We start from the raw sequence: 26253 nt of genomic DNA, 5'->3' as shown, positions 1-26253 counted from the left end.
GAATATAATGGTATAGAAAGGGCGTGACCGGCCTCACTCCAGTACAGTAGCTGGCAGTGTATGCACCTGTTAGTTGATTGCGATCCGCTATAAAAACTCGAAGAACAAGACTACAGGGGAAGCAGTAGGCTGGGTTACCGCGAGATGTTAAATTCAAAGTAAATCTAGTTCAATTGGAGATGACAAAAACATAATTTTACATTTACGTCATTTAGCAGACGCCCTTATCAAGAGCGACTTACAAATTGTATATGTAGGTAGTTACCCTGTCAACATAAACTTCAATGATGCACACACCGTTCCAGTTTAGATAATTGGTGCACTGGTCAATAATTACGAAATCTTCTTGGTCAGGAGAAAGAAATCAAGCGCATGCAACCATGGTGGCTGGTCGTGCAGCCTTGATGTGCTAGCTAGCTTGCTAACGTCATACCAAATATTGTGGTTATACCTTCTCGTATTCTAACGTTACTTTTCTGTTTTCTAAGTACAGTACTACTTGCACGTATAACCCAACACGTATGTCTACACTTAGCACGTCCCATATAACAAGTTACTGGTAGTAGACACCACTAGTCTGCACGTGGGACTATTGCCAAACTAGCTAACGTTTACTGTACTTACACTCGGCGCTGGTTGTCAAATCCACAGGTTGTTGTGAGGATGAACGACGGTCTGTCTGTGGCTGTTCAGTTATCCACCAAATTCAGTTCAAGGAAGTAAAATGTTGCTACCAAGTCAATGCATGGCAAGCCTGCCTAAAAAGTAGCTAATGTTCGGTTTGCCCTTTCCCCGACTGGCACAGTAATATTTTCCGCTGCTCAAACTGACATCACATGGAGGAGAGCAATAATTAACCGCGTTTCAAATCACTCCTTTTTAGGTCAAAATGCCCATATATAGTAGCTGTTAGCCGTGTGCAGCCAGAGCTGTAGCGCCGCTGGCTGGATGGATGGATGGTTTCAGCATCTGTTCTTCCTCTCTGTTAACACTGTTTGTTTTGGTAAATAACAATACGTTTTTTATATATAGAGAGTGTTACCTATAAACAAATGAACTACCTGTAACTTACGTATAACCCCATTACATAGCCTTTATACACCGTTTATAAAGAGTACCTTAATATAAACTATACTCTTTTTAAACTGGCCTATATACAGTGAGGGAAAAATATATATATATACTTATTTCCCTCATTAAAATGCAAATCAATTTATAACATTTTTGACATGCGTTTTTCTGGATTTTTTTTTTGTTATTCTGTCTCTCACTGTTCAAATAAACTTACCATTAAAATGATAGACTGATAATTTCTTTGTCACTGGGCAAACGTACAAAATCAGCAGTGGATCAAATACTTTTTTCCCTCACTGTAGGCCTACTGTGTGAAATCATTAAGACTATCAGTAGAGAGTGCACTGTATCCTATGACAAATAAACAATCAGCACACCATCCCTTGAAGAGGTAGGCTAGATTACCAGTAATATAGAGTAAATAATTGTGTTTTGTGAATCAATTTGTGTTATATGCCAATGGAAAGACTTGTGGAGGAAACTTACTAGCCTACTGTGAGATAAAACCTGTAGGGCAGGCCACATGTCATATGAGGAATGTTGGTGATGCTGATCCTATTGTTGTAGTTACCTACCTGAGGTCACATGATTAGAACGTTGCATAGGTTGTGTGAGAACAACCGACTAGGTGAAAGATCTGTCGATGTACCCTTGAGCAAGGCACTTAACCCTAATTGCTCCTGTAAGTCACTCTGGATAAGAGTGTCTGCTAAATTACTAAAATGTAAAATGTAAATGTAAACTATCTCACTCACTAGGATCACTTTTGACAGGATTATAGACAATTTACTACACAGTATGAGGAACTTGTTGCTCTTTGTTTGTTTGTTTGAGCTGCTTGCTGCACAGACTGACGATGTGGATTGTTGTAAGTAGCCTACACACCTTTGTTAAAAATGTGTCTTCTGACAAGCCCATTTGAAAGATTTGTTTTTTAAATGATTACCTACTAACATCTAGTACTGGACTGTATATGGCTCTTATGTATCTGTGCTCTCTTTCTGCAGATACCTATTGTGAGAGTTGCTTGACTACAGCCCAAGGTAGGATTGATATGCCTGTTTTCATTCATGTGAAGTGTGTTCAAGAGGGCTAGTAGACCGTCATGGAAGGTATTGTTGTTACACTCTTGCTACATTTAACAGCATCAGACCAGGCATGGTTGCTACACTCTTGCTACATTTAACCACAGTGTGACAACAGAAGGCATTTGCTTGATCCTCAGACATAGAAATAGTTACATTTACATTTACTCATTTAGCAGACGCTCTTATCCAGAGCGACTTACAAATTGGTGCATTCACCTTATAGCCAGTGGGATAGCCACTTTACAATATGTTTTTTAATTTTTTTAATTAGAATTATTAGAGTTAGAGTTATTAGAATAATTGATTCATGCTTTTTTTTTCTTCTTCCAGAAATTGAGAGCATCTTGAAGAAATACACAGCAGAGTCCAGATGGGATGTAGTTGAGAAGCTGGTCAGTGGTGCTGTGTGTGGAACCGCTCCTTTCCACAAGAATGGTCAACTTTCCAAAGAAAATATGAAAACATCCTGCAAGCACCTATTTGGTAATAATGTGAATGTGTGTTCAGTATTGTTAAGTTGCGTCAATTCAAATCTGGTATTAGGAACAAAAGAGGTCAATACACGTCTTCTAAAATAGACTAGTATTTTAATTAATGCAAAACACTTCAATGGTAAATATGATGTTCGTATATACGGGTCCACTGAAATACCACGCAGGGCACTCAGAGAACTAAGCCATTGTTATGAGTTCTTCTTAAAATACTCTGACAGAGATAGTTCCCGCTCCCTGCTGGCCAATCAGAGTAGAGACTGAGCGTGGTTTAGACTTACTCAGCCTATCCGTTGGCGCACAGGCTGGTCCCAGACCCTTGGCGCTCCACTGTTGCCAGGTGTCTAGTTGTTTTGCAACTTATCCAGAAAGTCAGCACTTTTGCAGTACACGTCCTTAGACGGTTCACAGATCACAAAGAGGCAGTGTGTATGTGTCTGTGAGAATCACAAGTTCTTATCTCATCCTACCCCCTAACGTTCCTCACATGAATCACAGCTTGTTATGTGAAACAATTTATATCAGTACAGTACAAACCCAATATGTTTAATCATTAATGCATTCCTTCTAAGCTAGTCATCACATCTAGATCCCCACAGTATCTTGCATAATATTTCCGACAAATGGACGTGTCACGTTCGTTTAAGGACGGGTCAGACCAAGGTGCAGCGTGAAATGCGTACATGTTTATTTCACCGATAAACACACTAACGAGTGCCAATAGGCTGCCTAAGTATGATCCCCAATCAGAGACAACGAGCGACAGCTGTCTCTGATTGGGAATCACACCCGGCCAAACATAGACATACAATCCTAGAATGAAAACATAGAAAACACAACATAGAACACCACACCCTGACTCAACATACAAGAGTCCCATAAGTCAGGGCGTGACAGGACGTTTATAATGTTATTGGACAATGTGTGACAACTCTTCAGATGTGCACCATGAGGAGTTCCGTACAGCGTTGCTGGGTAGAGAAGCAGAACGTCTGGACATTGCCCTTTGTTAGGAGCATTCCGCTGCCTGTGTTGGAGTGAAACAACATTCTTTCCAGGTAGGTTTATTTATATTTATTTTGAGTATCATTCTTCAAGTTCAAGTTTATTATGCCATTTGTAGTTTTCGGAATACATACATAGGAACATGTTTTGTGAGAGCTCTGAGCTTTGTGCTTCCAGCTGTATTAATTGACAAATCCCTCTGTCCTCCTGTTTGTAGGAGAACAATGCCAACAAACCCTTTAGGGACAGTCACATTGAGGCTCTACTGCGGGACAATCAGGCGATTCTGCGTACAGTACATCCTGTTCGCAACACTGCATCAAAAGACGAGCTGTAACGTGCAAAATTGGTTGATTGTCAAGCTGTCCTATGACCCACAACCATAATTTGCCTGTGTGAGGGCGCTGTCTTGTGGACATAATGCATATTGTAGGCTATGTCAGATGCAAAGGGCCATTGAAATACACTACCAGTCAAAAGTTTGGAAACACCTATTCATTCAAGGGTTTTTCTTTATTTAAAAAAAATGTTTTACATGCCTTTGCTTGATTACAGCTTTGCACACTCTTGGCAATCCCTCAACCAGCTTCATGAGGTAGTCACCTGGAATGCATTTCAATGAACAGGTGTGCCTTCTTAAAAGTTAATAATGTGGAATTTATTTCCTTAATGCATTTGAGCCAATCAGTTGTGTTGTGACAAGGTAGGGGGGGTATACAGAAGATAGCCCTATTTGGTAAAAGACCAAGTCCAGATTATGGCAAGAACAGCTCAAATATGCAAAGAGAAACGACAGTCCATCATTACTTTAAGACATGAAGGTCAGTCAATACGGAACATTTCAAGAACTTTGAAAGTTTCTTCAAGTGCAGTCGCAAAAACCATCAAGCGCTATGATGAAACTGGCTCTCATGAGGACCACCACAGGAATGGAAGACCCAGAGTTACCTCTGCTGCAGAGGAAAAATTCATTAGAGTTACCAGCCTCAGAAATTGCAGGCCTCCAGGCTGTGTAAGGGCTATTTTATTAAGAAGGAGAGTGATGGAGTGCTGCATCAGATGACCTGGCCTCCACAATCCACCGACCGCCACCCAATTGAGATGGTTTGGGATGAGTCGGACGGCAGAGTGAAGGAAAAGCCGCCAACAAGTGCTCAGCATACAGTGGGGAAAAAAAGTATTTAGTCAGCCACCAATTGTGCAAGTTCTCCCACTTAAAAAGATGAGAGAGGCCTGTAATTTTCATCATAGGTACACGTCAACTATGACAGACAAAATGAGAAGAAAAAAATCCTAAAAATCACATTGTAGGATTTTTAATGAATTTATTTGCAAATTATGGTGGAAAATAAGTATTGGTGGCTGACTAAATACTTTTTTCCCCCACTGTATGTGGGAACTCCTTCAAGCCTGTTGTAAAAGCATTCCAGGTGAAGCTGGTTGAGAGAATGCCAAGAGTGTACAAAGCTGTCATCAAGGTGAAGGGTGGCTATTTATAAAATCTTAAATATAAGATATAATTTTATTTATTACTTTTTTGCTTACTACATGATTCCATATGTGTTATTTCACAGTTTTGATGTCTTCACTATTATTCTACAATGTAGAAAATAGTAAAAATAAAGAAAAACCCTTGAAGGAGTAGGTTTGTCCAAACTTTTGACTGGAACTGTAAATGTTCATGTGTGTCATCATGTTATACTTCAGAGAACATGGTTTAAAGCTTAAATCATAATACGTTCAGTGGCAACCTGTCATTCAGGGCAGGTGGGGCAGAGCCCTACCTGTTTTGATCCCAACCTGTTTAGAAAAAAAAGATTTAATATATATATATATATATATATATATATATATATATATATATATATATATATATATATATACACTTTTTGTTGTTGCCTGTTTTGCATGTTATTTTGGCATTAATACGTGTCACATATCAGTTTGCAAACAATACAAAAACAAAAACAAATCATTGAGTTAATAAAGCCACATACAAACATGGTCTCTTTTTTGCTTTCTTGAGTAAGGCAGCTCCAAAATGCAGGTGTAGGGGTTGGTAATGTTCTCTAGATGTGCCGTGATTGGCTCAGTGTTCTGTCACTAATGGGGACACTACGTCACGCGAATCTACAGGGAGAGCTCGAAAATTCAAGCCCCAAGGGTGCTGCCATAGAGTTACATTAGAAGTGCCCATCCAAGAAGGCTCAAGGTCTGAGTGGCGCAGTGGTCTAAGGCACTGCATCGCAGTGCTAACTGTGCCACTAGAGATCCTGGTTCGAATCCAGGCTCTGTCACAGCCGGCCGCGACCGGGAGACTCATGGGCGGCGCACAATTGGCCCAGCGTCGTCCAGGGTAGGGGAGGGAATGGCCGGCAGGGATGTAGCTCAGTTGAAAGAGCATGGCGTTTGCAATGCCAGGGTTGTGGGTTCGATTCCCACGGGGGGCCAGTATAAAAAAAATATATATATATGTATTCACTAACTGTAAGTCGCTCTGGATAAGAGCGTCTGCTAAATGACTAAAATGTAAATGTAATGTAAATGTCATTGGCCACAGATAAAATGACATCAAATCACCTTATATCTACCGTAGCTTTGATTGGACTGATCATGTCAACATCATACTTTCAAAATCTTAGCTCGCAAGCTAGACAAGCAGTCATAATCGTGAATCAAGTCGACAATCTACTGGCAAATCCTTTTCAATCCTTGTAATATGAAGATAAATCATAGATAAAACGTATCGGTGCTCATCGGCCATTGGACATAAACATTACACAACAAGTTGGAAATCGCAAATTCAACAATGAGTGGTTTGCAAGCGTTGCAAAGCAATCACTAGCCTGCTATTCAGTGGAGTGGGTGTGTGGTCCAAGTCTGGGTTTAAGGGTCTCTTTTCCAAGCTTAAATGGATAAACTTTTACATGCAACACCATGGGCCAGAAAATATTGACTACATTGGCCATGCTGTCAATCCAGCATGACTTCTGCTGCGTTCAAAACAACTGGAAACTCGGAACTGTGAAATCTCAGACTTCAGTGAGTTCAAGACAACTGGGAACTCAGAAAAAAACGAGCTCTGACTGGGAAAATACATTTTGAACGGTCATCCAACTCGGAATTCCAAGTTGGGAACTCGGGCCTCTTTCTAGAGCTCCGACCTGAAGGTCACTGACGTCATGATTCGAATTTGTTTTTTTCAGAGTTCCCAGTTGTCTTGAAAGCACCATAAATCCAGAGAATGCCAGACTTTGATGACAAAGTTTGATGACGAAATTTGCCCACAAGAAGGACCGCCACGCCACCTTCCTGTTCAAGTGAGCACAGCACAACAAGGTGAGTCCAAAAATGGATTGTATGCTACTGGATAAATGATGTAATATGCCAGGGAGATATGTATACTGTAGCTAAGAAAGTAATACTAAGTGTATGTTGTGTAGTAAGCTGTTAGTAGCCCATGTGCCTCGCCATAATAATTTGGTCCCTCTCCCCCTCATAACTTAGCCTACTGTTCTGACTTGGTGGTGCACATGTAGCCTATAGCCTGTTTTTCAGAAATGTAATAATCAAATATTGTAATATAATAATATTGTAATATTGCAACGTTCTTTCATTGTCTGCTTATATGACCCCTTTATTTATCCTACGGTTCTGACTTGGTGTACAGGGAGAATACTGTAAGAACGACCCATGTTCTGAATTCTGTCGCTGTACATTTCAAAAGTACTGAACAAATAGTTATTGACTAAGTCCGTCCTAGCTCGCTCATCAATGTCTTAATCGAAATTACGGATTGCCTCTTATCTGCTCGTCGTCCCCTTATGCCATAGTTTGTACATCTCAATTGTCAGTAGAAACCACATTTGATTAAGCAAGTCAGCCATATCAGCATCACATCATTTTTTTAAGGCATTAAACGAGGCTGAATGAACTGTTTCGCTGCCAGACAAGGCTCTGCTGATAGCCAGGTGTAGCAGGGGTAAGGATTCCCTCCATGCTGCTGAAAAGAAAGCTCTGCTGTTGGAACAGCTTTATGTAATCCCTAACAGTTTGTGGGGACCGTTTGTGACCGTTATAGTGCAATTAATGTATTGTTTATTGTTGTGTTGTGGCTTTTCTGACATGCATAAAAAACTTTTTTGTTGAGTTTGCCCCACCAAGATTGACATGTTAAAATCGCCACTGAATACATTTTAATGCAACAATGTTCAACTGTAGCAACTCTGTTTATTTAATCAAAACAATTATTTTAGAATAAGAATAGAAATATTTCTCAATCCCGTGTTGTTTTATGTTATTGTAATTTCTGCCACACTGAATTGACAATGCAATACTTTGAAGGTTCACCCACTAAAGAAATATATTGATAAAGGATGTGACAAATATTATCTTAATGGAATCAAATTTTCAACCATCTGCCCTTTTCCAGAAACATCCATATCTGTCTCATACAAAATCCAAATCTGAATAAACTAAACAATAACACAGTTGGAATGAAATAGATGCATTTGAATGGGACATTATTGATTATGCATTTTACACTATTTCAAATGTTCTTTCATTTGTAAATTACATTGTCAAATCACTCAATTTGAATGTGAGTCATGTAATACTTTTACAGATTCAAGAGGTCATCAGGTCAAGCATTTCGCTACACTCGCAATAACATCTGCTAAATATGTGTATGTGACCAATACAATTTGATTTGATTTGATTTTATGACTGATGGGTTCCATTTCAGCCTTTTTATGATCTTCCCCTTGGTTGTCTATTTCAAAAAGGACATTACAGGATGTCCTATTTGGGCTCAATTTAGGCTTGGTGGAGCCATGATCATATTGCTTCTTAGTAAAATCGTATTACACCTTTCAACATTGGAACCTTAGGCTAGGGGAAATTAAGGCGCTAGGGATAGAAATGTAACTGGGCCTAAATTATGTTGCTAGGAGGCGCTGTTGCGACCGGAAGAGGTCGATGTGATGAGGACCATTTGAGGCAAACCTGAGATTGAAAAGAGAAATTCACGATTCTGAAATTCTATAAACAACAGAAACCATAAGACAAACGACGCCAGGAGATATTAATTTGTCTTCGACCTTGTCTTTAGGGTAAGATAATAGATACACGAAGTCATTGGTTGTGGATGTCATGCTAGAAAATCAGGGTAAGAGGAGGGATGGGCACGGACAAAACCCGCTGTCAGTCAGCCACTGGGCACAGCTGTAGAAGGATGGCTTGCTTCACGAGTCAAATACTATTACTATGCCGCAAAATGTAGCGAGACTTCACTGTTGCCAGCCAGACTATTCTGCTACAATGTATAAAAGTGTAGGCTGGATGCGCATGACTGTAATTTGTATCATGCCATGTAATGAATTAACTATAACACCGTACAGTGCTACTGTAGGTCTTCTACTAGCCGTGGCTGTTATTTACCTACTCTGGGGGAACCAATAATAAGACAGGGAATTCACACACTGACTCAGGTGACTTTTCATTACATCTATTCATCCATGAAATAACCACATTATCAGGAAAATGGACTGGTGTTACTGGAATTATCTGACCATACTTATTCTGGTTGAGATATTGGGTCAGTGGGGCATTCAATCTGATTGCTTCCTGATTTGATGATGATGATCTCATTAATTCTCAATCAATGTGGGTTAAACACTGGTTTAAATAAAATATTGTGTCTGTGCCTGCGTGTGTGCATGCGTGTGCACCTTCATTGTCTTTGCTGACGAGCATTTCCTTAAAAGCAATCATATAGATCAGAAACATGATTCCTCATCATCCGCTTCTCAAATGGATCCTGGAAATAGTCCTGCTTGCCCATGCCTCTCAGAATAGCATGAGTGGAATGTGATGAGTGTGAGATATACAGTAACTAATGACAGAGCCCTCCTTGTGTTTATTTGTCTCGCTCTTCCAGTTGCTCAGAGCTTGATAGCAGATTGTGCCTAACCCCTTCATGGTTCATACACACAGCAGAGCTTCGTCTTGTGTTGACATTTAGCCTATAGGCTCGATCACCTGCCTCCAGTGTCTTGTGAAATACCCTCTCTCGTTGGATACTGTACCGTTTTATGACTATTCTTCTGACTGTGTCTCTGTTGTAAGCAGCAGTTTTGAGAGGCTGGAGCCAAACATGGACATGGAGAGTTATGAGGACTTCTGCCTGCGGAGCCTGGCCAGACTGCAGACTGAGAGCCAGGGGAAGAGCCAGGGCCAGCAGACAGGCTGTGAGCCACCTGGTCTTGTGGAAGCTCTCTCCTTCATCCACTTCCATGGAAGGGCTGTGCTCTCACCCTTGGTAAGGAGATAGTCTGGGGGAAAGGGCAGAAGGTGCGGAGAGCAGTATAGACATATATATATACTGTAACATAAGGTCAGGGGTAGAATTGGGGGCAACGTGGGAATGGAGTTGTATTGAAGTGACATCATTTTAACATGAATTCTAGGATATTACAGTGTCTTTTTTCCAATTCCTCCCCAGCATTGGATGTACTGTAGATTTATACCATGGCATTGTTGAAAACTCATTTCTGATTGGCTTGAAAGGCATTCTAGAGCGTGCATTATTTCCCTATAACGAACAGTATATCAGCACGGTAGAATTCAATGGCTATAGTTCATTCTTACAAGCTCTATGTTTGAGCTGCTTTTGAATGAAAAAGTCGAATTGAAATCATTATTGGCATTGTTGAATTCGATTTTCATAATAGCAAACTAGGACTGATGGTTTGGTTAGCTAAACTAGCAAGGATGTCTGTTTGGTTACCAAAGCAACTACTGTAGCTATCTAGTAAACTTGCTAGCTACTTCAGTGGATGTTGAACCCATTTCTACCTGCAAATGTGTTCAATTATAGCCATGGCATAAAAGGGATAATCAACTCGGGACTCTATGCATTCTAAGAAAAATAATGCCACTCCTTGGAAGGTTAGTTCCACTCCGCTAGTGCGTTGTGGAACACACCATCCACGTTGTTCATTATTTTCCATAGAATGCATGTTCCCTTGTTGATTATTAACATTTACATATTTTTTTCCCCTTACGTACATTGTATATATTGTGGGCTAAATCCTAACCATAGATATTATCCATGCATGTAATTCCAACCTTTGCATAAAAGGTGAAGGTAATAGTAAATGTGCACAAATGTTTCAGTTAAGTTAAGCATACTTATATCCAATTAGGATTCAGCCCAGTGAGCGTAGTTTGTTGTCATGGGGGTGGCTTTGCTTTCTCCCATGACAACAACATGGTTCCCCAGGAGAGTTTGTGTATGTGTGGGTATTCTCCTGTCTGGGGTTTTGTAACTCTCAAGTTGCATGGTAACCAAATGCAATGATCCTTTGGTTTACAATGTAGCATTGTGGGCAATGGGCATTGAGTGGACACACACACACACCATTATGCCCACACGCACACACCAAATATCTGGCTTATCCATTTTGTAATTCACATGTCTTTGAGAAAGAGTCACCATAAAAAACACATCATTGTTTATTTTGTTAAATCACAGAGTATTAAAGGGGCAATCAGCGGTTCAAAGCCTTTTCCCTGCCCCTGTTTTGGTAAAAAGATGGGGGATGGGGCTTGAGAAATGAAACCACTCTCAAATTCATAGACAGACAAGGCTGACCAATGATATAAATATTATAGTTTTAATCATGTTTTGAGGCTAAATAGTGTTCGTTTATATTTACTTTGTTTACAAACATTGGAGTAAAACAAGCTTATATTTTGGGTTCTGATGGGGTACTACAGTTGAACTAAGCCCATGAGGCATTTTATGAGTTATACTCATCAAGAAACAATGGTACATATAATTAATTTACAAGTCCAAAAATGGATGGAACGGCAGATTGCCCTTTTAATCATCACTGGATATGATACGCATATCTTACCAATAAAACTCAATATTAGCGACAGTCTGAATCAATGTATGACCACTTCATAAAATTAGAGTTTTTTGGGAAAAGTATCCCTCTCTGGCAGGGAGAGCATTATTTAAAAAAAAATTTATTTCACCTTTATTTAACCAGGTAGGCCAGTTGAGAACAAGTTCTCATTTACAACTGCGACCTGGCCAAGATAAAGCAAAGCAGTGCGATAAAAACAACAACAACACAGAGTTACATATGGGATAAACAAAACGTACAGTCAATAACACAATAGAAAATCTATATACAGTATGTGCAAATGTAGTAAGTTATGGAGGTAAGGCAATAAATAGGCCATGGTGCAAAATAATTACAATTTAGTATTAATACTGGAGTGATAGATGTGCAGAAAATGATGTGCAAATAGAGATACTGGGGTGCAAATGAGCAAAATAAATAACAATATGGGGATGAGGTAGTTGGGTGGGCTAATTACAGATGGGCTGTGTACAGGTGCAGTGATCGGTAAGCTGCTCTGACAACTGATGCTTAAAGTTAGTGAGGGAGATAAGAGTCTCCAGCTTCAGAGATTTTTGCAGCTCGTTCCAGTCATTGGCAGCAGAGAACTGGAAGGAATGGCGGCCAAAGGAGGTGTTGGCTTTGGAGATGACCAGTGAGATATACCTGCTGGAGCGCATACTACTGGTGGGTGTTGCTATGGTGACCAATGAGCTAAGATAAGGCAGGGATTTGCCTAGCAGTGATTTATAGATGACCTGGAGCCAGTGGGTTTGGCGATGAATATGTAGTGAGGGCCAGCCAACGAGAGCGTACAGGTCACAATGGTGTGTAGTATATGGGGCTTTGGTGACAAAACGGATGGCACTGTGATAGACTACATCCAATTTGCTGAGTAGAGTGTTGGAGGCTATTTTGTAAATGACATCGCCGAAGTCAAGGATTGGTAGGATAGTCATTTTTACGAGGGCATGTTTGGCAGCATGAGTGAAGGAGGCTTTGTTGCGAAATAGGAAGCCGATTCTAGATTTAACTTTGGATTGGAGATGCTTAATGTGAGTCTGGAAGGAGAGTTTACGGTCTAACCAGACACCTAGGTATTTGTAGTTGTCCACATATTCTAAGTCAGACCCGCCGAGAGTAGTGATTCTAGTCGGGCGGGCGGGTGCAAGCAGAGTTCTATTGAAGAGCATGCATTTAGTTTTACTAGCGTTTAAGAGCAGTTGGAGGCTACGGAAGGAGTGTTGTATGGCATTGAAGCTCGTTTGGAGGTTTGTTAACACAGTGTCCAATGAAGGGCCAGATGTGTACAAAATGGTGTCGTCTGCGTAGAGGTGGATCTGAGAGTCACCAGCAGCAAGAGCGACATCATTGATATACACAGAGAATAGAGTCTGCCCGAGAATTGAACCCTGTGGCACCCCCATAGAGACTGCCAGAGGTCCAGACAACAGGCCCTCCGATTTGACACATCATGACGTTCCCTAAGACGTTACTTGTCCCAATCGGATCAGCTGTCAAGGGGAGAGAGGGGGGGTTGTTGACATGGAAGAACAACTAGGTTGATTCATATCAGGAGGATCCATGTTGTCTGACTGCTGCCTGATTAAGTTTACTGGGAGGAGCTGTGTGAAGGAAATGTTTGTGAGAGGGGGGATAGAGAAGGGTGTGTGTTTGTGCATGCAGTGTGGGTTTGTGTTTGTGTATCTGTGCGTACGTGTGCAGGAGATGAGGTGGAAACTGAGCTGCACTTCCTAACCATATTAGAGACACATACTTCCCTCAGATTACACAGACCCACCAAGAATTTGAAAACAAATCCAATTTTGATAAACTCCCATATCTATTGGGTGAAATACCACAGTGTGCCATCACAGCAGCAAGATTTGTGACCTGTTGCCACAAGAAAAGGGCAGCAGTGAAGAACAAACACCATTGTAAATACAACCCATATTTATGTTTATTTATTTCCCCTTTTGTACTTTAACTATTTCCACGTTACAACACTGTATATATACATAATATGACATTTGAAATGTCTTTATTCCTTTGGAACTTTTGTGAGTGTAATGTTTACTGTACATTTTTATTGTTGATTTAACTTTTGTTTATTATCTATTTCACTTGCTTTGGCAATGTAAACATATGTTTCCCATGCCAATAAAGCCCCTTAAATTGAATTGAAATTGAAGAGAGAGAGAGAGAGAGAGAGAGAGAGAGAGAGAGAGAGAGAGAGAGAGAGAGAGAGAGAGAGAGAGAGAGGGAGAGGGAGAGGGAGAGGGAGAGGGAGAGGGAGAGGGAGGGAGAGGGAGAGAGGGAGAGGGAGAGAGGGAGAGGGAGAGGGAGAGACGGAGGTTTGAGAGCTGATGAGAGGGAAGGTTATTAGGCCTACTCTGTTTCTGTCCCACATTCCAGAACTGGACCATTGTGTTCTGAGGAAGAAGTAGCCTACACTCGTAGAAAAAAAGGTTCCAAAAGGGTTATTCAGCTGTCCCCATAGGAGAACCCTTTTTTGGTTCCAGGTAGAACCCATTTGGGTTCCAGGTAGAATCCTTTTGGGTTCTATGTAGAACCCTCTGTAGAAAGGGTTCCATATGGAACCCAAAAGGGTCCTGCCTGCAACCAAAAAGGGTTCTTCAAAGGGTTCTCCTAAGGGGACAGTCGAAGAATCCTTTAAGGTTCTAGATAGCACCTTCTTTTCTAAGAGTGTAATATAAACATTGTCACATGGATTCCGAGAGACCCAGGGGAGAATGTGTGTGGGTGCATGTGCGCCTGTCTGTCTTTATCTGACTATGTATGTGTGTGTCTCTCTGACTGTGTGTGTTTATTGTGATCCATCCTCAGCTGAGTGTGGAGCAGCGAAGGGAGATGTCCCAGTACAGACAGAGGGCTGCCCAGCTGGAGGTGGACAGACAGACACTACGCAGCAGCAGCCTGCTGGCCAGGGTTCAGGACATCCTGGACAATGCTCAGGTCAGTCTCATACAACCATTTCCCAAAGACTTCAACCACCCAAGCCATAAACCAGGGATCATCAACTAGATTCAGCCGCAGGCCGATTTTTTTCTTGAGTCGAACAGATTTCCCAAATTAAAATCACTTGGAGCTGAGTTCCTTGTGTTTTTACAGTTTTCTATGTCCAACAATGAAAATTCAACAAGAACATTTTATTTGTATTACATTTGTTTTTGCTCAGAAAACTAGGGGGGACAAATACAACCACCTGCGGGCCGCCACCTAGGGAAACCCTGCCATAGACTGTTCTCTCTGCCTCTGCATGGCAAGCGGTACCGGTGCATCAAGTCTGACACCAACAGGCTCCTGAACAGCTTCTATCCCCATGCCATAAGACTGCTATATAGTTAACTAAATACTGTATCTAACAAAATGGCTACACAGACTATCTGAGTTGATTTATGCACACTCACAGGACCCTACACACTACACACACTGATACTCCAACACACATACAAACAATCACTCCATCTTTTGCTCACACATAATATGCACACACATTTATAATGACTCTACACACACCCACTCACATCCAATCATCATATACGCTGCTGCTACTCTGTTTATCATATATCCTGATGCCTAGTCACCTTACACCTATACATATCTACCTCTATAGATCCAGGATCCCTGCACATTGTAAATATGGTACTGGAACAGACCCTGTATATAGGATGCTTACTTACTTTATCCTGTTCTTCTTATTTTTATATCTTATGTGTTTTTGTTCTACCTTGTTATTTTTAGTAATACATTGTTATTGATTACTGCATTGTTGGGGTTAGAGCTTGCAAGAGAGGCATTTCACTGTACTTGTGCATGTGACATTAAAACTTGAAACTTTAAACGTTTTCCAACCATTTCCCAAACGTTTCCAAAACGTTTCCCAAATCCTTCGGAGCTAAAATAGTAGCCGCGAGAGAGGGACACCTTTGACCTTTGACGGTCAATGTTCTATGCGCATGTGACCAATAAAATTTGATTTGATTTTATTTGATTTGATTTGATTTGAACAAATGTGCCAAATGAAGAGCTTTGCTGTTTTACGAGTGGCATGAGTCTGGGTCTTCCAGAGTTCACTTGACTTAAGTGTTTTCTTACTAGCACTGATTTTGCTGATAGCCGCTTCATTGAGGAAAAGTTTGACTTACTATGACTGTGAGAGGTGGTTGTCTCACCTAGTTACCTTAAGATGAATGCACTAACTGTAAGTTGCTCTGCATAAGACCGTCTGCTAAATGACTAAAATGTTAAATGTTAAATGATATGTATGTAAATAACTTTAGCGACGAAGGTGTTGGAAAACCCAGCCCTTCAGGAGTCTGTATTTAAATGTACCTTGTTTCAGCTGCTTGAATAGACCTCCCTAACAACAGACAGTAAATTAAGGGCTGAAGACTATTCTATAAAAACAGTCATGATTTGTTTCCATTCAAGAGTTGCCTTTATTACGATAAGACTCATGAAGGAACTTCATTAGCTCGCCACGTGTATGTATGTATGTACTATATTAGTTTATTTTAGAATAGTCTTCAGCCCTTTGTCATCCCTAAAATGTAGTACATTACCTTAACTCATGATCTGAAGTTTCTAATGTAACACTGCACTAGCCACACAACCTTAAATACCAGTCGGGGGACTCACTAGGCAATGCTATTTTTACCTGTCTCCCTAAAGTCGACTGTAAAACATATCAAGAAGACTAGGTGGTCGGCTATTTCAACAACACAGATTCCACTTCAGTTGCTCAATGACTTGAAGTGAAACAACTTTGACTTGTTTCCGAACAAGAGGAAAGAAATCTTAAATCTTATCTTCTTGTCCTCAAACACTTGAGGGAAATGGGACTGCCCAGCCTGTTGAGAACACTGTGTACAGTAGATCAATCAAGTGTCTGATGTAGAGGGAGTAAACAGCCAACAACTGACCTGACTTTAACCTATAATTTTCTCATTCTAGATTGTAATAATAATTGTTAGTCTTAAATAGCACCCTATTCCCTATGAAGTGCACTACCTCTGGTCAAAAGTAGTGCATGTTACAAAGGGAAAAGGGTGCTTTGTCGGACGCAGCCCATATCTGATTATTTGTGTTAATTCCCCTCTTCTCTCTGCCTCTCTGACTACAGGTGGACAAAGTACCAGAGATGGAGGGTAAAATGGATCCACCAACTCCGCCATATTGCCTTTCCCCAAAACCTGAGACAGTGAATGGCTACACCCTGGTGACAGACTCCCCTGGGCTTCCCAGGGGTGGTGGTGTGGTTGGGCTACACATAGCTGATCGGCCCACCACCCCTCAACCTGAGTCCCCCATAGTCCTGAATGCGTACAGAGCAGAGGAGAGAGTGAACCAGGTAGAGGAGGGGAGGTGGGAGGTAGAGAGGGGAGAAGAAGAGATGGGGGGCGTTCAGGATGTGAGTCTCCAGAGCCTTCTGAGAAGGTCGAGGGAGTACGTGGAGAGAGAGCAGGCCCAGAGGGGGACAAAGGTCATCGGCGGGGTAACTCCAACCACCCCGGCCGCAGAGAGCCTCTCTGACAAGGAGAACGAGAGCCGCAGTCCTCAGGGAGAGATGAAACCTGAACAGGGGTACAGCCTGCGCCACAGTCCGCTAAGCCCACCTCAGACCCAGGCCCACATCCCGCACCAGAGCCAGTATCCTGTCCAAGCTCAAGCCCAGTACCAGGCTATGTGTAATCCATATGACTCCCGGTTTAGCTACCTTTCGTCTGGCCTCCCCGACGCTTACGCCCTCCTGCCCAGCCCCGAACCCAGCATGAGTCCCCGCCCCCACCGCCGGCGACCACGCCCAGTGTCCACTGGCAACATCATGATCTCCTTCCCTATTGGCCCGGCCGACCTCATCCCCAGAGGGCTAGTGGGGAGGCACCAGGAGAGCGCTGTTGTCATGGCGACAGGGGTGATGAGGTCACCGGATCAGGGGTCAGGCGTCAGTGACGGTAGCAGTAGTCATCGTAGCAGCCAGTGTGGCACCAGCCAGGTCCAGGAGAAGAGCTGCAGCTCAGTCAGTACCTCCGGACCCGGTTCACTTGGGCATCATGACGTCATCAGCTCTGGGTCTCGCCGGCGCTGCCACACCCTAGACAGCCAGCTCCACTCCTCCCATTCTGCCTCGGGACCTGGTATGGACCGCAGCCAGGAGAGGCTCCCGCGCTTCATGGGGGGAGTGCCTCATTTGCCCCCCAGCCGTAGGAGCCCTGCGGTCCCCCTGAACCAGTCCTATGAGGTGGAGAACCCTTCGGCCGCGCTGCTAAGGCCCCACGTGAGGCCCTTGACCCCTGACCCCTCTCCTTGTCACATCAAGATGAGGCTGGAGCCTGAGGGGCCTCCGGGGCCCCATGATGGACGGATCACACCCAGCTCTTCCCTAGAGGAGCAGGACAGTAAAACAGGTGAGAGAGAGAGCGAGAGAGCGAGAGAGCGAAAGAGAGAGAGAGAGCGAGAGAGAGAGAGAGAGAGAGAGAGAGAGAGAGATGGTGTGTGTTATGAAGAAGACTATACAGGACAGTCTGTTCTCTGTGATTAATTTGTTTTGAATATAAAGTCCACTACTTTTCGTGCAAGCATTGACAATTTTTTAAAATAATTGTGTGTGTGCGTTCATGCTTGTGTGTGTGGTTTGTGCACGTGTATGTGTGCATCCGTGCGTGCATTCATGTGTGTTTGTGTGTGTGTGTGTGTGTTTCAGAGGAGACCCAGCGACGTGTGAGTGCTCTGGAGGAGATGAAGAGGCGTCTGGAGGAGGAGCATGCCCTGCAGATGTCTCTTCTCATGGCTGAACAGGAGAGAGAACAACAGCGCCTCTGTCAGGTCAGGACATGGAACTACACCATGGGATGTTGACCCCACTCAATGTAGCAAAACCAACATTTGTCACAATTTTTCCATAACTATCAGTGCATTCCTTCCTAGTTTGTGATATTATATATAGTATATGCAGACAGAATGTCACACAGAGAATGAAACTTTAAAGCTACAGTCTGGGATTTGGGAAGCTGTTTCTTGGATGTCTTGTACTCCTGAGTGGCGCAGTGGTCTAAGGCAGTGCTAACTGTGCCACTAGAGATCCTGGTTCGAATCCAGGCTCTGTTGCAGCCGGCCGCGACCGGGAGACACATGGGCGGCGCACAATTGGCCCAGGGTAGGGGAGGGAATGGCCGGCAGGGATGTAGCTCAGTTGATAGAGCATGGCGTTTGCAACGCCAGGGTTGTGGGTTCGTTTCCCACGGGGGGCCAGTATAAAAGAATACAAATATAAAAAAAGAAAAGAAAAAAAAGAAGGTATTCACTAACTGTAAGTCGCTCTGGATAAGAGCGTCTGCTAAATGACTAAAATGTCATGGCCTGTCAGTCCTTGTGTCTAGAGCACTAACTAGTAGGAATTTGAGAGGGGTTACATTTCCCTAGCCCCACCCCTCAGCTGTATACCAAAACAAGTGTTTTTAAATCAGTACCTCCGGACCCGGAATGTGGCTTTAAGTTACATAAGTTTGAATATGTTAGCATTTGCAAAGTGTTATTGTTTGGCTGCTGTAGAGAAGTGACTGTCTGTCCAGTGCTCAAGGCTACACATCCTTCACGGGACAACGCTCCTGTGTGTGTGTGTGTGTGTGTGTGTGTGTTTCTCTGTGTCTTTATTAGGAGCTGGATGAGAAGGAGAAGAGGCTGAGAGAGCAGGGGTGTGGCCGGCCCCTGTGTGGGGACGATGGGCGTGACCGGAGATCTGTGAGTGACATCTACCCTGGCCTCAGCCCTTCCTGCCCTGGCCTTAGCCCCACCCTGAGTCCTGCTGATAGGTCACCTAGACACAGTGTACAGAGCATGGGTAGGTGGACTGTGGCATGGAAGAATAACTCAGACACACAAACCATTACCTCTGTAGATGTCTTTGGGTTGAAGCATTGGGTGATATGACTATCTTTTTCTATTACTATTTGAAATAGAGAGGTGCTTTACAAAACCCTTAGGGTGTTTTAGTTTTAACCTCTCCTCCACTTGTACATTTATTTTGTCTTTTAATTCTCATCTTCATATTGTATTGTTTTTTTAATGTGCAAATTAATCAATAAAATACCAACCGAACTGTTTACACAATAAATGCATATACTGCAACAATGGTTCCCCTGTAGGTCTCAGATATGTAAAGCCATCTTGGCAAAGTAAATTGTTTATTGCTTGTTTGCCTGTTTCTGAATGAACGTAATGTGTAAAAGCTCTCTTTCCACTCTCTCTCTAGATTTCACCTCTCCATCGAGCTCCAGTGCTCCCTCTCCCTCCATGCAGCCTCCTGTCTACCTGTGGGGGCCCACCTGGGGGGCCAGCAAGCCCCGGGGAAGGCTCAGTCAGGTGCGTGTGTGTGTGTGTGTATGCATGTGCTTCTACATACAGTGGGGAAAAAAAGTATTTAGTCAGCCACCAATTGTGCAAGTTCTCCCACTTAAAAAGATGAGGGAGGCCTGTAATTTTCATCATAGGTACACGTCAACTATGATAGACAAAATGAGAAAAAATATTCCAGAAAATCACATTGTAGGATTTTTAATGAATTTATTTGCAAATTATGGTGGAAAATAAGTATTTGGTCAATATCAAAAGTTTCTCAATACTTTGTTATATACCCTTTGTTGGCAATGACACAGGTCAAACGTTTTCTGTAAGTCTTCACAAGGTTTTCACACACTGTTGCTGGTATTTTGGCCCATTCCTCCATGCAGATCTCCTCTAGAGCAGTGATGTTTTGGGGCTGTCGCTGGGCAACACGGACTTTCAACTCCCTCCAAATATTTTCTATGGGGTTGAGATCTGGAGACTCCAGGACCTTGAAATGCTTCTTACGAAGCCACTCCTTCGTTGCCCGGGTGGTGTGTTTGGGATCATTGTCATGCTGAAAGACCCAGCCACGTTTCATCTTCAATGCCCTTGCTGATGGAAGGAGGTTTTCACTCAAAAATCTCACGATACATGGCCCCATTCATTTTTCCTTTACACGGATCAGTCGTCCTGGTCCCTTTGCAGAAAAACAGCCCCAAAGTATGATGTTTTCACTCCCATGCTTCACAGTAGGTATGGTGTTCTTTGGATGCAACTCAGCATTCTTTGTCCTCCAAACACGACAAGTTGAGTTTTTACCAAAAAGTTCTATTTTGGTTTCATCTGACCATATGACTTTCTCCCAATCCTCTTCTGGATGCACTCTAGCAAACTTCAGACGGGCCTGGACATGTACTGGCTTAAGCAGGGGGACACGTCTAGCACTGCAGGATTTGAGTCCCTGGCGCGTAGTGTGTTACTGATGGTAGGCTTTGTTACTTTGGTCCCAGCTCTCTGCAGGTCATTCACTAGGTCCCCCGTGTGGTTCTGGGATTTTTGCTCACCGTTCTTGTGATCATTTTGACCCCACGGGGTGAGATCTTGCGTGGAGCCCCAGATCGAGGAGATTATCAGTGGTCTTGTATGTCTTCCATTTCCTAATAATTGCTCCCACAGTTGATTTCTTCAAACCAAGCTGCTTACCTATTGCAGATTCAGTCTTCCCAGCCTGGTGCAGGTCTACAATTTTGTTTCTGGTGTCCTTTGACAGCTCTTTGGTCTTGGCCATAGTGGAGTTTGGAGTGTGACTGTTTGAGGTTGTGGACAGGTGTCTTTTATACTGATAACAAGTTCAAACAGGTGCCATTAATACAGGTAACGAGTGGAGGACAGAGGAGCCTCTTAAAGAAGAAGTTACTGGTCTGTGAGAGCCAGAAATCTTGCTTGTTTGTAGGTGACCAAATACTTATTTTCCACCATAATTTGCAAATAAATTCATTAAAAATCCTACAATGTGATTTTCTGGATTTTTTTTTCTCATTTTGTCTGTCATATTTGACGTGTACCTATGCTGAAAATTACAGGCCTCTCTCATCTTTTTAAGTGGGAGAACTTGCACAATTGGTGGCTGACTAAATACTTTTTTTCCCCACTGTATATGTGTGTGGTCCCAACTGTTGGTGCTCCCTCTTGTGTTTCCATTTCCAGAATCATGTTCTATGTATATGTGTGTTTCATTGTTTTGTAATATAATATATTTCATATAATACAATCTTCTCTTGAGTGTGTGTGTGTGTAAGTTGATTTCCATGTGTCTATTCCTGGAATGTTCTACTGCTCCTCACTCAGGTTGTGACAATTGAACAGCAGAGGGCGCTGTGTCGTCTGGGAGCCATCAGTCGTGGGTTCCTCACCCGCAGACTGCTCCAGACAGAGAAGGTCAAACAGCTGCGCCAGACCATTCAGGTGAGAGCACTCTCATATCTGCACACAGACACACACATGTATACACAATGTAGATGTATAGTAACTATAGTTACCGAGTGGCGCAGCAGTCTAAGTCACTGCATCTCAGTGCTTGAGGCGTCACTACAGACCCCCTGGTTCGATTCCAGGCTGTATCACAACCGCCCGTGATTGGGAGTCCCATAGGGCGGCGCACAATTGGCCCAGCGTCGTCCGGGTTTGGCCGGTGTAGGCCGTCATTGTAAATAAGAATTTGTTCTTAACTGACTTGCCTATTTAAAAAAAGAAAAGAAAAGAAAACAGTACAGTTATGTAGGGTAATAGCAACTGAATCATAATGGAACTGAAACACAATCATATTGGACTGACTGATTTAAAGACAATAATTAATAATTAATCATTTAAATGGTACCATTTTTACATCTGTGTGTGTGTATGGTTTTAGGACACACAAGAGTTCATCCGCTCATTCCAGACTGAAGCTCCACAGAAGAGAGGATCCATCTCAGCACAGGACCTGTCTCTGCAGGAGAGAGTCAGGGCACAGGTAACACAGAGAGAGAGAGAGACACAGAAATTGGAACCGGATGACTACGAGTATTGATTATATTGTGTGTGTGTCCTCTCCATCAGTTGCGTGCAGCTCAATATGACATCCATGACATCTTCTTTGAGATGCCCCTGGAGGAGAGGCTAGCTCTGCTGCAGCTGGACAGAGAGGTCCGCACAGAGAAGAAGCTAAGAGAAATGGTAACCTGACTGGACATTTCACCTTTCAATCACAGACTTAGACCAACCACAACACACTGGTTGGGACTTTTAACTGTCAGATTATTTTTCTCTGAAATGAAACTATCAAGTGAGATTTCAAACAAATACATGTCTGTCATTTGTGAAAATGGATGTATAGCGTTTTGGAAAGAAACTCTTGAAATGAAAATGTTCGATTTCATCTGTCAAAGAGTTAAACTTTTGGTGTACAAAAACATACATAAAAACTCTCCTTTCTCTCTGTTGTCCATCAACGTATGAGCCCCATGAAAAAACGTTGATTCATCTGTCACAATCTCTGTCTGACCATTGCCTAAAACACACTGACCCTGGCCTAAAACATACTGACCCTGGCCTAAAACACACTGACCCTGGCCTAAAACACACTGACCCTGGCCTAAAACACACTGACCCTGGCTTAAAACACACTGACCCTGGCCTAAAACACACTAACCCTGGCCTAAAACACACTGACCCTGGCCTAAAACATACTGACCCTGGCCTAAAACATACTGACCCTGGCCTAAAACACACTGACCCTGGCCTAAAACACACTGACCCTGGCCTAAAACACACTGACCCTGGCCTAAAACACACTGACCCTGGCCTAAAACACACTGACCCTGGCCTAAAACATATGACCCTGGCCTAAAACACACTGATCCTGGCCTAAAACACACTGACCCTGGCCTAAAACACACTGACCCTGGCCTAAAACACACTGACCCTGGCCTAAAACATACTGACCCTGGCCTAAAACACACTAACCCTGGCCTAAAACATACTGACCCTGGCCTAAAACATACTGACCCTGGCCTAAAACAAACTGTTGATGATTCTGATGTGTAACTGAATCTGAGAATCTGCTGACTGTATGTGTGTGTGTGTGTGTGTGTGTGTGTGTGTGTGTGTGTGTGTGTGTGTGTGTGGTCCATAGGAGAAAGCCAGGAGCCCTAAGGACAGAGTTCTGTCTGCTGCCACACAGAGGTCACTGGACAGGAAGAAGAGGTGAGGGGGTGGAGTCCTGTGGGACTGGTTAGATGGTGGATCTGTAATCAAACCAGATGGCTTAGTTGAATTTGTACCAGGAGATCAGCCTATGATAAAATATCCCAAATATATTTCTGTCAGGAGAACTCATGTACTCATGTTCGGCTGACATTATTGAGATAAAATCATAATTATTCTGATGTGTATCGTTCTGTTCTCTCAGGGTGGGTGAGTCTCCAGGACAAGCCAGGAAAGTACAGCAGAAGCCAAAGAGCCCTCCCACTAACAGGTACAGTACAGAACAGTGCTGCCCCCTACTGACTGCACATAAGTGTCTCCTATACTTCACATCTCTTACTGTCTCCTATACTTCACATCTCTGACTGTCTCCTATACTTCACATCTCTTACTGTCTCCTATACTTCACATCTCTGACTGTCTCCTATACTTCACATCTCTTACTGTCTCCTATACTTCACATATCTTACTGTCTCCTATACTTCACATCTCTGACTGTCTCCTACACTTCACATCTCTTACTGTCTCCTATACTTCACATCTCTTACTTTCTTTCTATACTATATAAAAAAAGCTGTACATATGAAACAGTTATCCTCCAGATAAGGAAGTGTTCTAGGTGTCAGTACAGGTCAGTGGTACACTATCTATCTCTCCTTTCTGTCTTTCTCTCCTCATCACTCTCTCTCTCCCTCAGGATCCTGAAGCCAAGTCAGGGTCAGAATGCCTCAGTCCCAGGTCAGCTAAACCGACAGGGGTGAGTACAGTCTCCAACCTGTCTCTACTTCTCCCCCTCTCTTTATTTCTCTTCCCTTCTTATTTCATTCCTTAACTCATAAAAATGTAATAATACAACTAGAATTTATAATTAATAAAAATCACCCCATCTCTCCCCCTCCACTCTGTCTGTCTGTCTGTCTGTCAGGAGCTGGTATAGAAAGACCCCGGAGGACAGAGTGAGGCGCTCAGACAGCCTGAAGAAGCAGAATTCCCTGGGCTAACAGGTTCCTCCCTCAGTCACTCTATGACCCCTCACTCCCTGACCCTTGACCTCTGGGCCTTCTATCAGCCCCATATTCCACTATGGTTCGACCACCACCACCACCACCACCACCAATGCTACTAGTCCCTCTAACCTCCCTCTAACCTCCCTCTGATGGTTCAGCCAGTGCTCTCTGTCCATGGCACACCCTACCCAATAGATTGTTACTATAGTTACATAGATTTTTCTACTATTACAGACTTATGAACAGTTCATGTATTCCTTAGGTTTGAATGCTGCTGTGCACTCTTGTGCCAAGATAATTACTGCATTAATGCTGCTAGCTAGCTATATTTGCTGCTTAACTTGCAAAGACTTTGCAGCTAGAGGTATTCTTTAGTGGATATGTAGTATGGAGATGGACTCAAAGAAGCATGACAAAAGTAAAGGAAGTAGATTTCACTAGTCAGGGGTGTGGATTGTCTTCTGACAGGTGGCGTCACACCTCCGCTCGTAACCTCAACGTAGTCGTGGCGCTATCTGACATAAGACAATGAGAGGTGTGTTAACTGTAAAACACACTGGTGGCCTTTCCAGACACACCTCAGAGAGTTATTGTGTGATTACATAGCTTTAACCTTTGCTATAGTAGCCATTACAATGTCAAATGACGCTGCTGGTAGTCACAGATAGTTGCCATGTAAAAAAAGCTATTTTAAACCAATTTATTTCTAATATCATTTTTCAGTTAAAGGGTCCCTATAATACATGGTGCTGAACTCTGCTTTGTGTGAAGTCTGTAACATTTCAAATTGGTTTGTGTGTGATGTGTGCAATTTTAAAATATCAATGTGTTTTGCTGCGAAACGTCACGGCCAAATGAGAGAAAATGTACAGTTGAATGTACTATTGTCTTATTTTACTGTCCCAATAGAATCATGCTTTGGTTTCAGATGGTCGGATAACCGGCATGTTTGAGCTGTAGCTGACAGACAAGCCTATGTCTCTGGAGAGTATTTAGAATATCCCATACATAAATGAAGCTGCCTTTCACAAACAAACATGACTGAGATATCTGGAATATCTGAAACCTGCCAGTGTATATGAGAGGATTTACAGAGAAAACATTGACAATGAAAACCAAAGTAACTCACCAGTGTGCAGTAGCTATAACATCCTTTTCTCAGAGCAGTCTTCTTGTAGCCTGGCTGATGCGCAGGCCCATGTGGTACACAGTTAGAGGAGAGCTTGTGGTACATACAAGCACGTTAGCCAGGGAAGTCTTCTTTCCCCACCAAGGGGCTGATGTATCCCACCTAGGACAATCCTGGGAGGGATACAGCATACACTAAGGTGTCATTAACATGTCATTAATATGTCATTCTGTGAAAGAGTTGTATACTGACTCTGAGTCAGTTGCTAGGGGATTTTGTATATTAATAACTGGCTCATGTATCTGCTTAAACAGCACTACATCACCATACATGGCCTTTTGTAGCAGTGACGGATTTCTGGTGTTGTTGTTGACTCGCTTTGATGAATTTACTTTGTAATTTGTGTGTTGAATACAAAACATTTTGTAATTTTCTTCCTGTTTACAGCCTGTG

At 42.7% G+C, this 26253-nt stretch overlaps 2 protein-coding genes across 2 annotated transcripts in view; one reads left to right on the top strand and one right to left on the bottom strand.

The window, feature by feature from the left end:
* LOC121551281 (SUN domain-containing protein 1) overlaps window positions 1-882 on the bottom strand; it is a 46158-nt gene extending 45276 nt beyond the window's left edge. The window contains exon 1 of the mRNA XM_045210942.1: window positions 625-882. The gene's annotated coding sequence lies outside the window, so the exon portion shown is untranslated. The remainder of the gene's footprint in view (window positions 1-624) is intronic.
* Window positions 883-8570: 7688 nt separating this feature from the next.
* Window positions 8571-26234, top strand: LOC121551804 (centriolar coiled-coil protein of 110 kDa). Its single transcript, XM_045210933.1, has 14 exons — window positions 8571-8769; window positions 9788-9977; window positions 14419-14547; window positions 16718-18002; window positions 18299-18420; window positions 19252-19435; window positions 19847-19956; window positions 21769-21885; window positions 22331-22432; window positions 22519-22635; window positions 23594-23664; window positions 23870-23935; window positions 24362-24421; window positions 24590-26234. Exons 2-14 carry the CDS (start codon window positions 9813-9815, stop codon window positions 24663-24665), a joined length of 2604 nt encoding a protein of 867 aa, XP_045066868.1. The 5' UTR covers window positions 8571-8769; window positions 9788-9812; the 3' UTR covers window positions 24666-26234.
* Window positions 26235-26253: the final 19 nt, after the last annotated feature.

The sequence above is a fragment of the Coregonus clupeaformis genome, chromosome 35 (genome assembly GCF_020615455.1).
Source record: "Coregonus clupeaformis isolate EN_2021a chromosome 35, ASM2061545v1, whole genome shotgun sequence".
Lineage (NCBI taxonomy): Eukaryota > Metazoa > Chordata > Actinopteri > Salmoniformes > Salmonidae > Coregonus > Coregonus clupeaformis.
The sequence above is the reverse complement of the archived record's forward strand: the minus strand, read 5'-3'. Positions and strand labels throughout refer to the sequence as shown.

What these genes read in the sequence shown, in the direction of transcription:
- LOC121551804 (XM_045210933.1), top strand. Translation starts at nt 9,813, where the DNA reads ATGGACATGGAGAGTTATGAGGACTTCTGCCTGCGGAGCCTGGCCAGA. An exon ending in AGAAGAAGCTAAGAGAAATG is followed by an intron (nt 22,636 to 23,593) that starts GTAACCTGACTG and finishes TGTGGTCCATAG; the next exon opens with GAGAAAGCCAGGAGCCCTAA. An exon ending in GGTCAGCTAAACCGACAGGG is followed by an intron (nt 24,422 to 24,589) that starts GTGAGTACAGTC and finishes TCTGTCTGTCAG; the next exon opens with GAGCTGGTATAGAAAGACCC.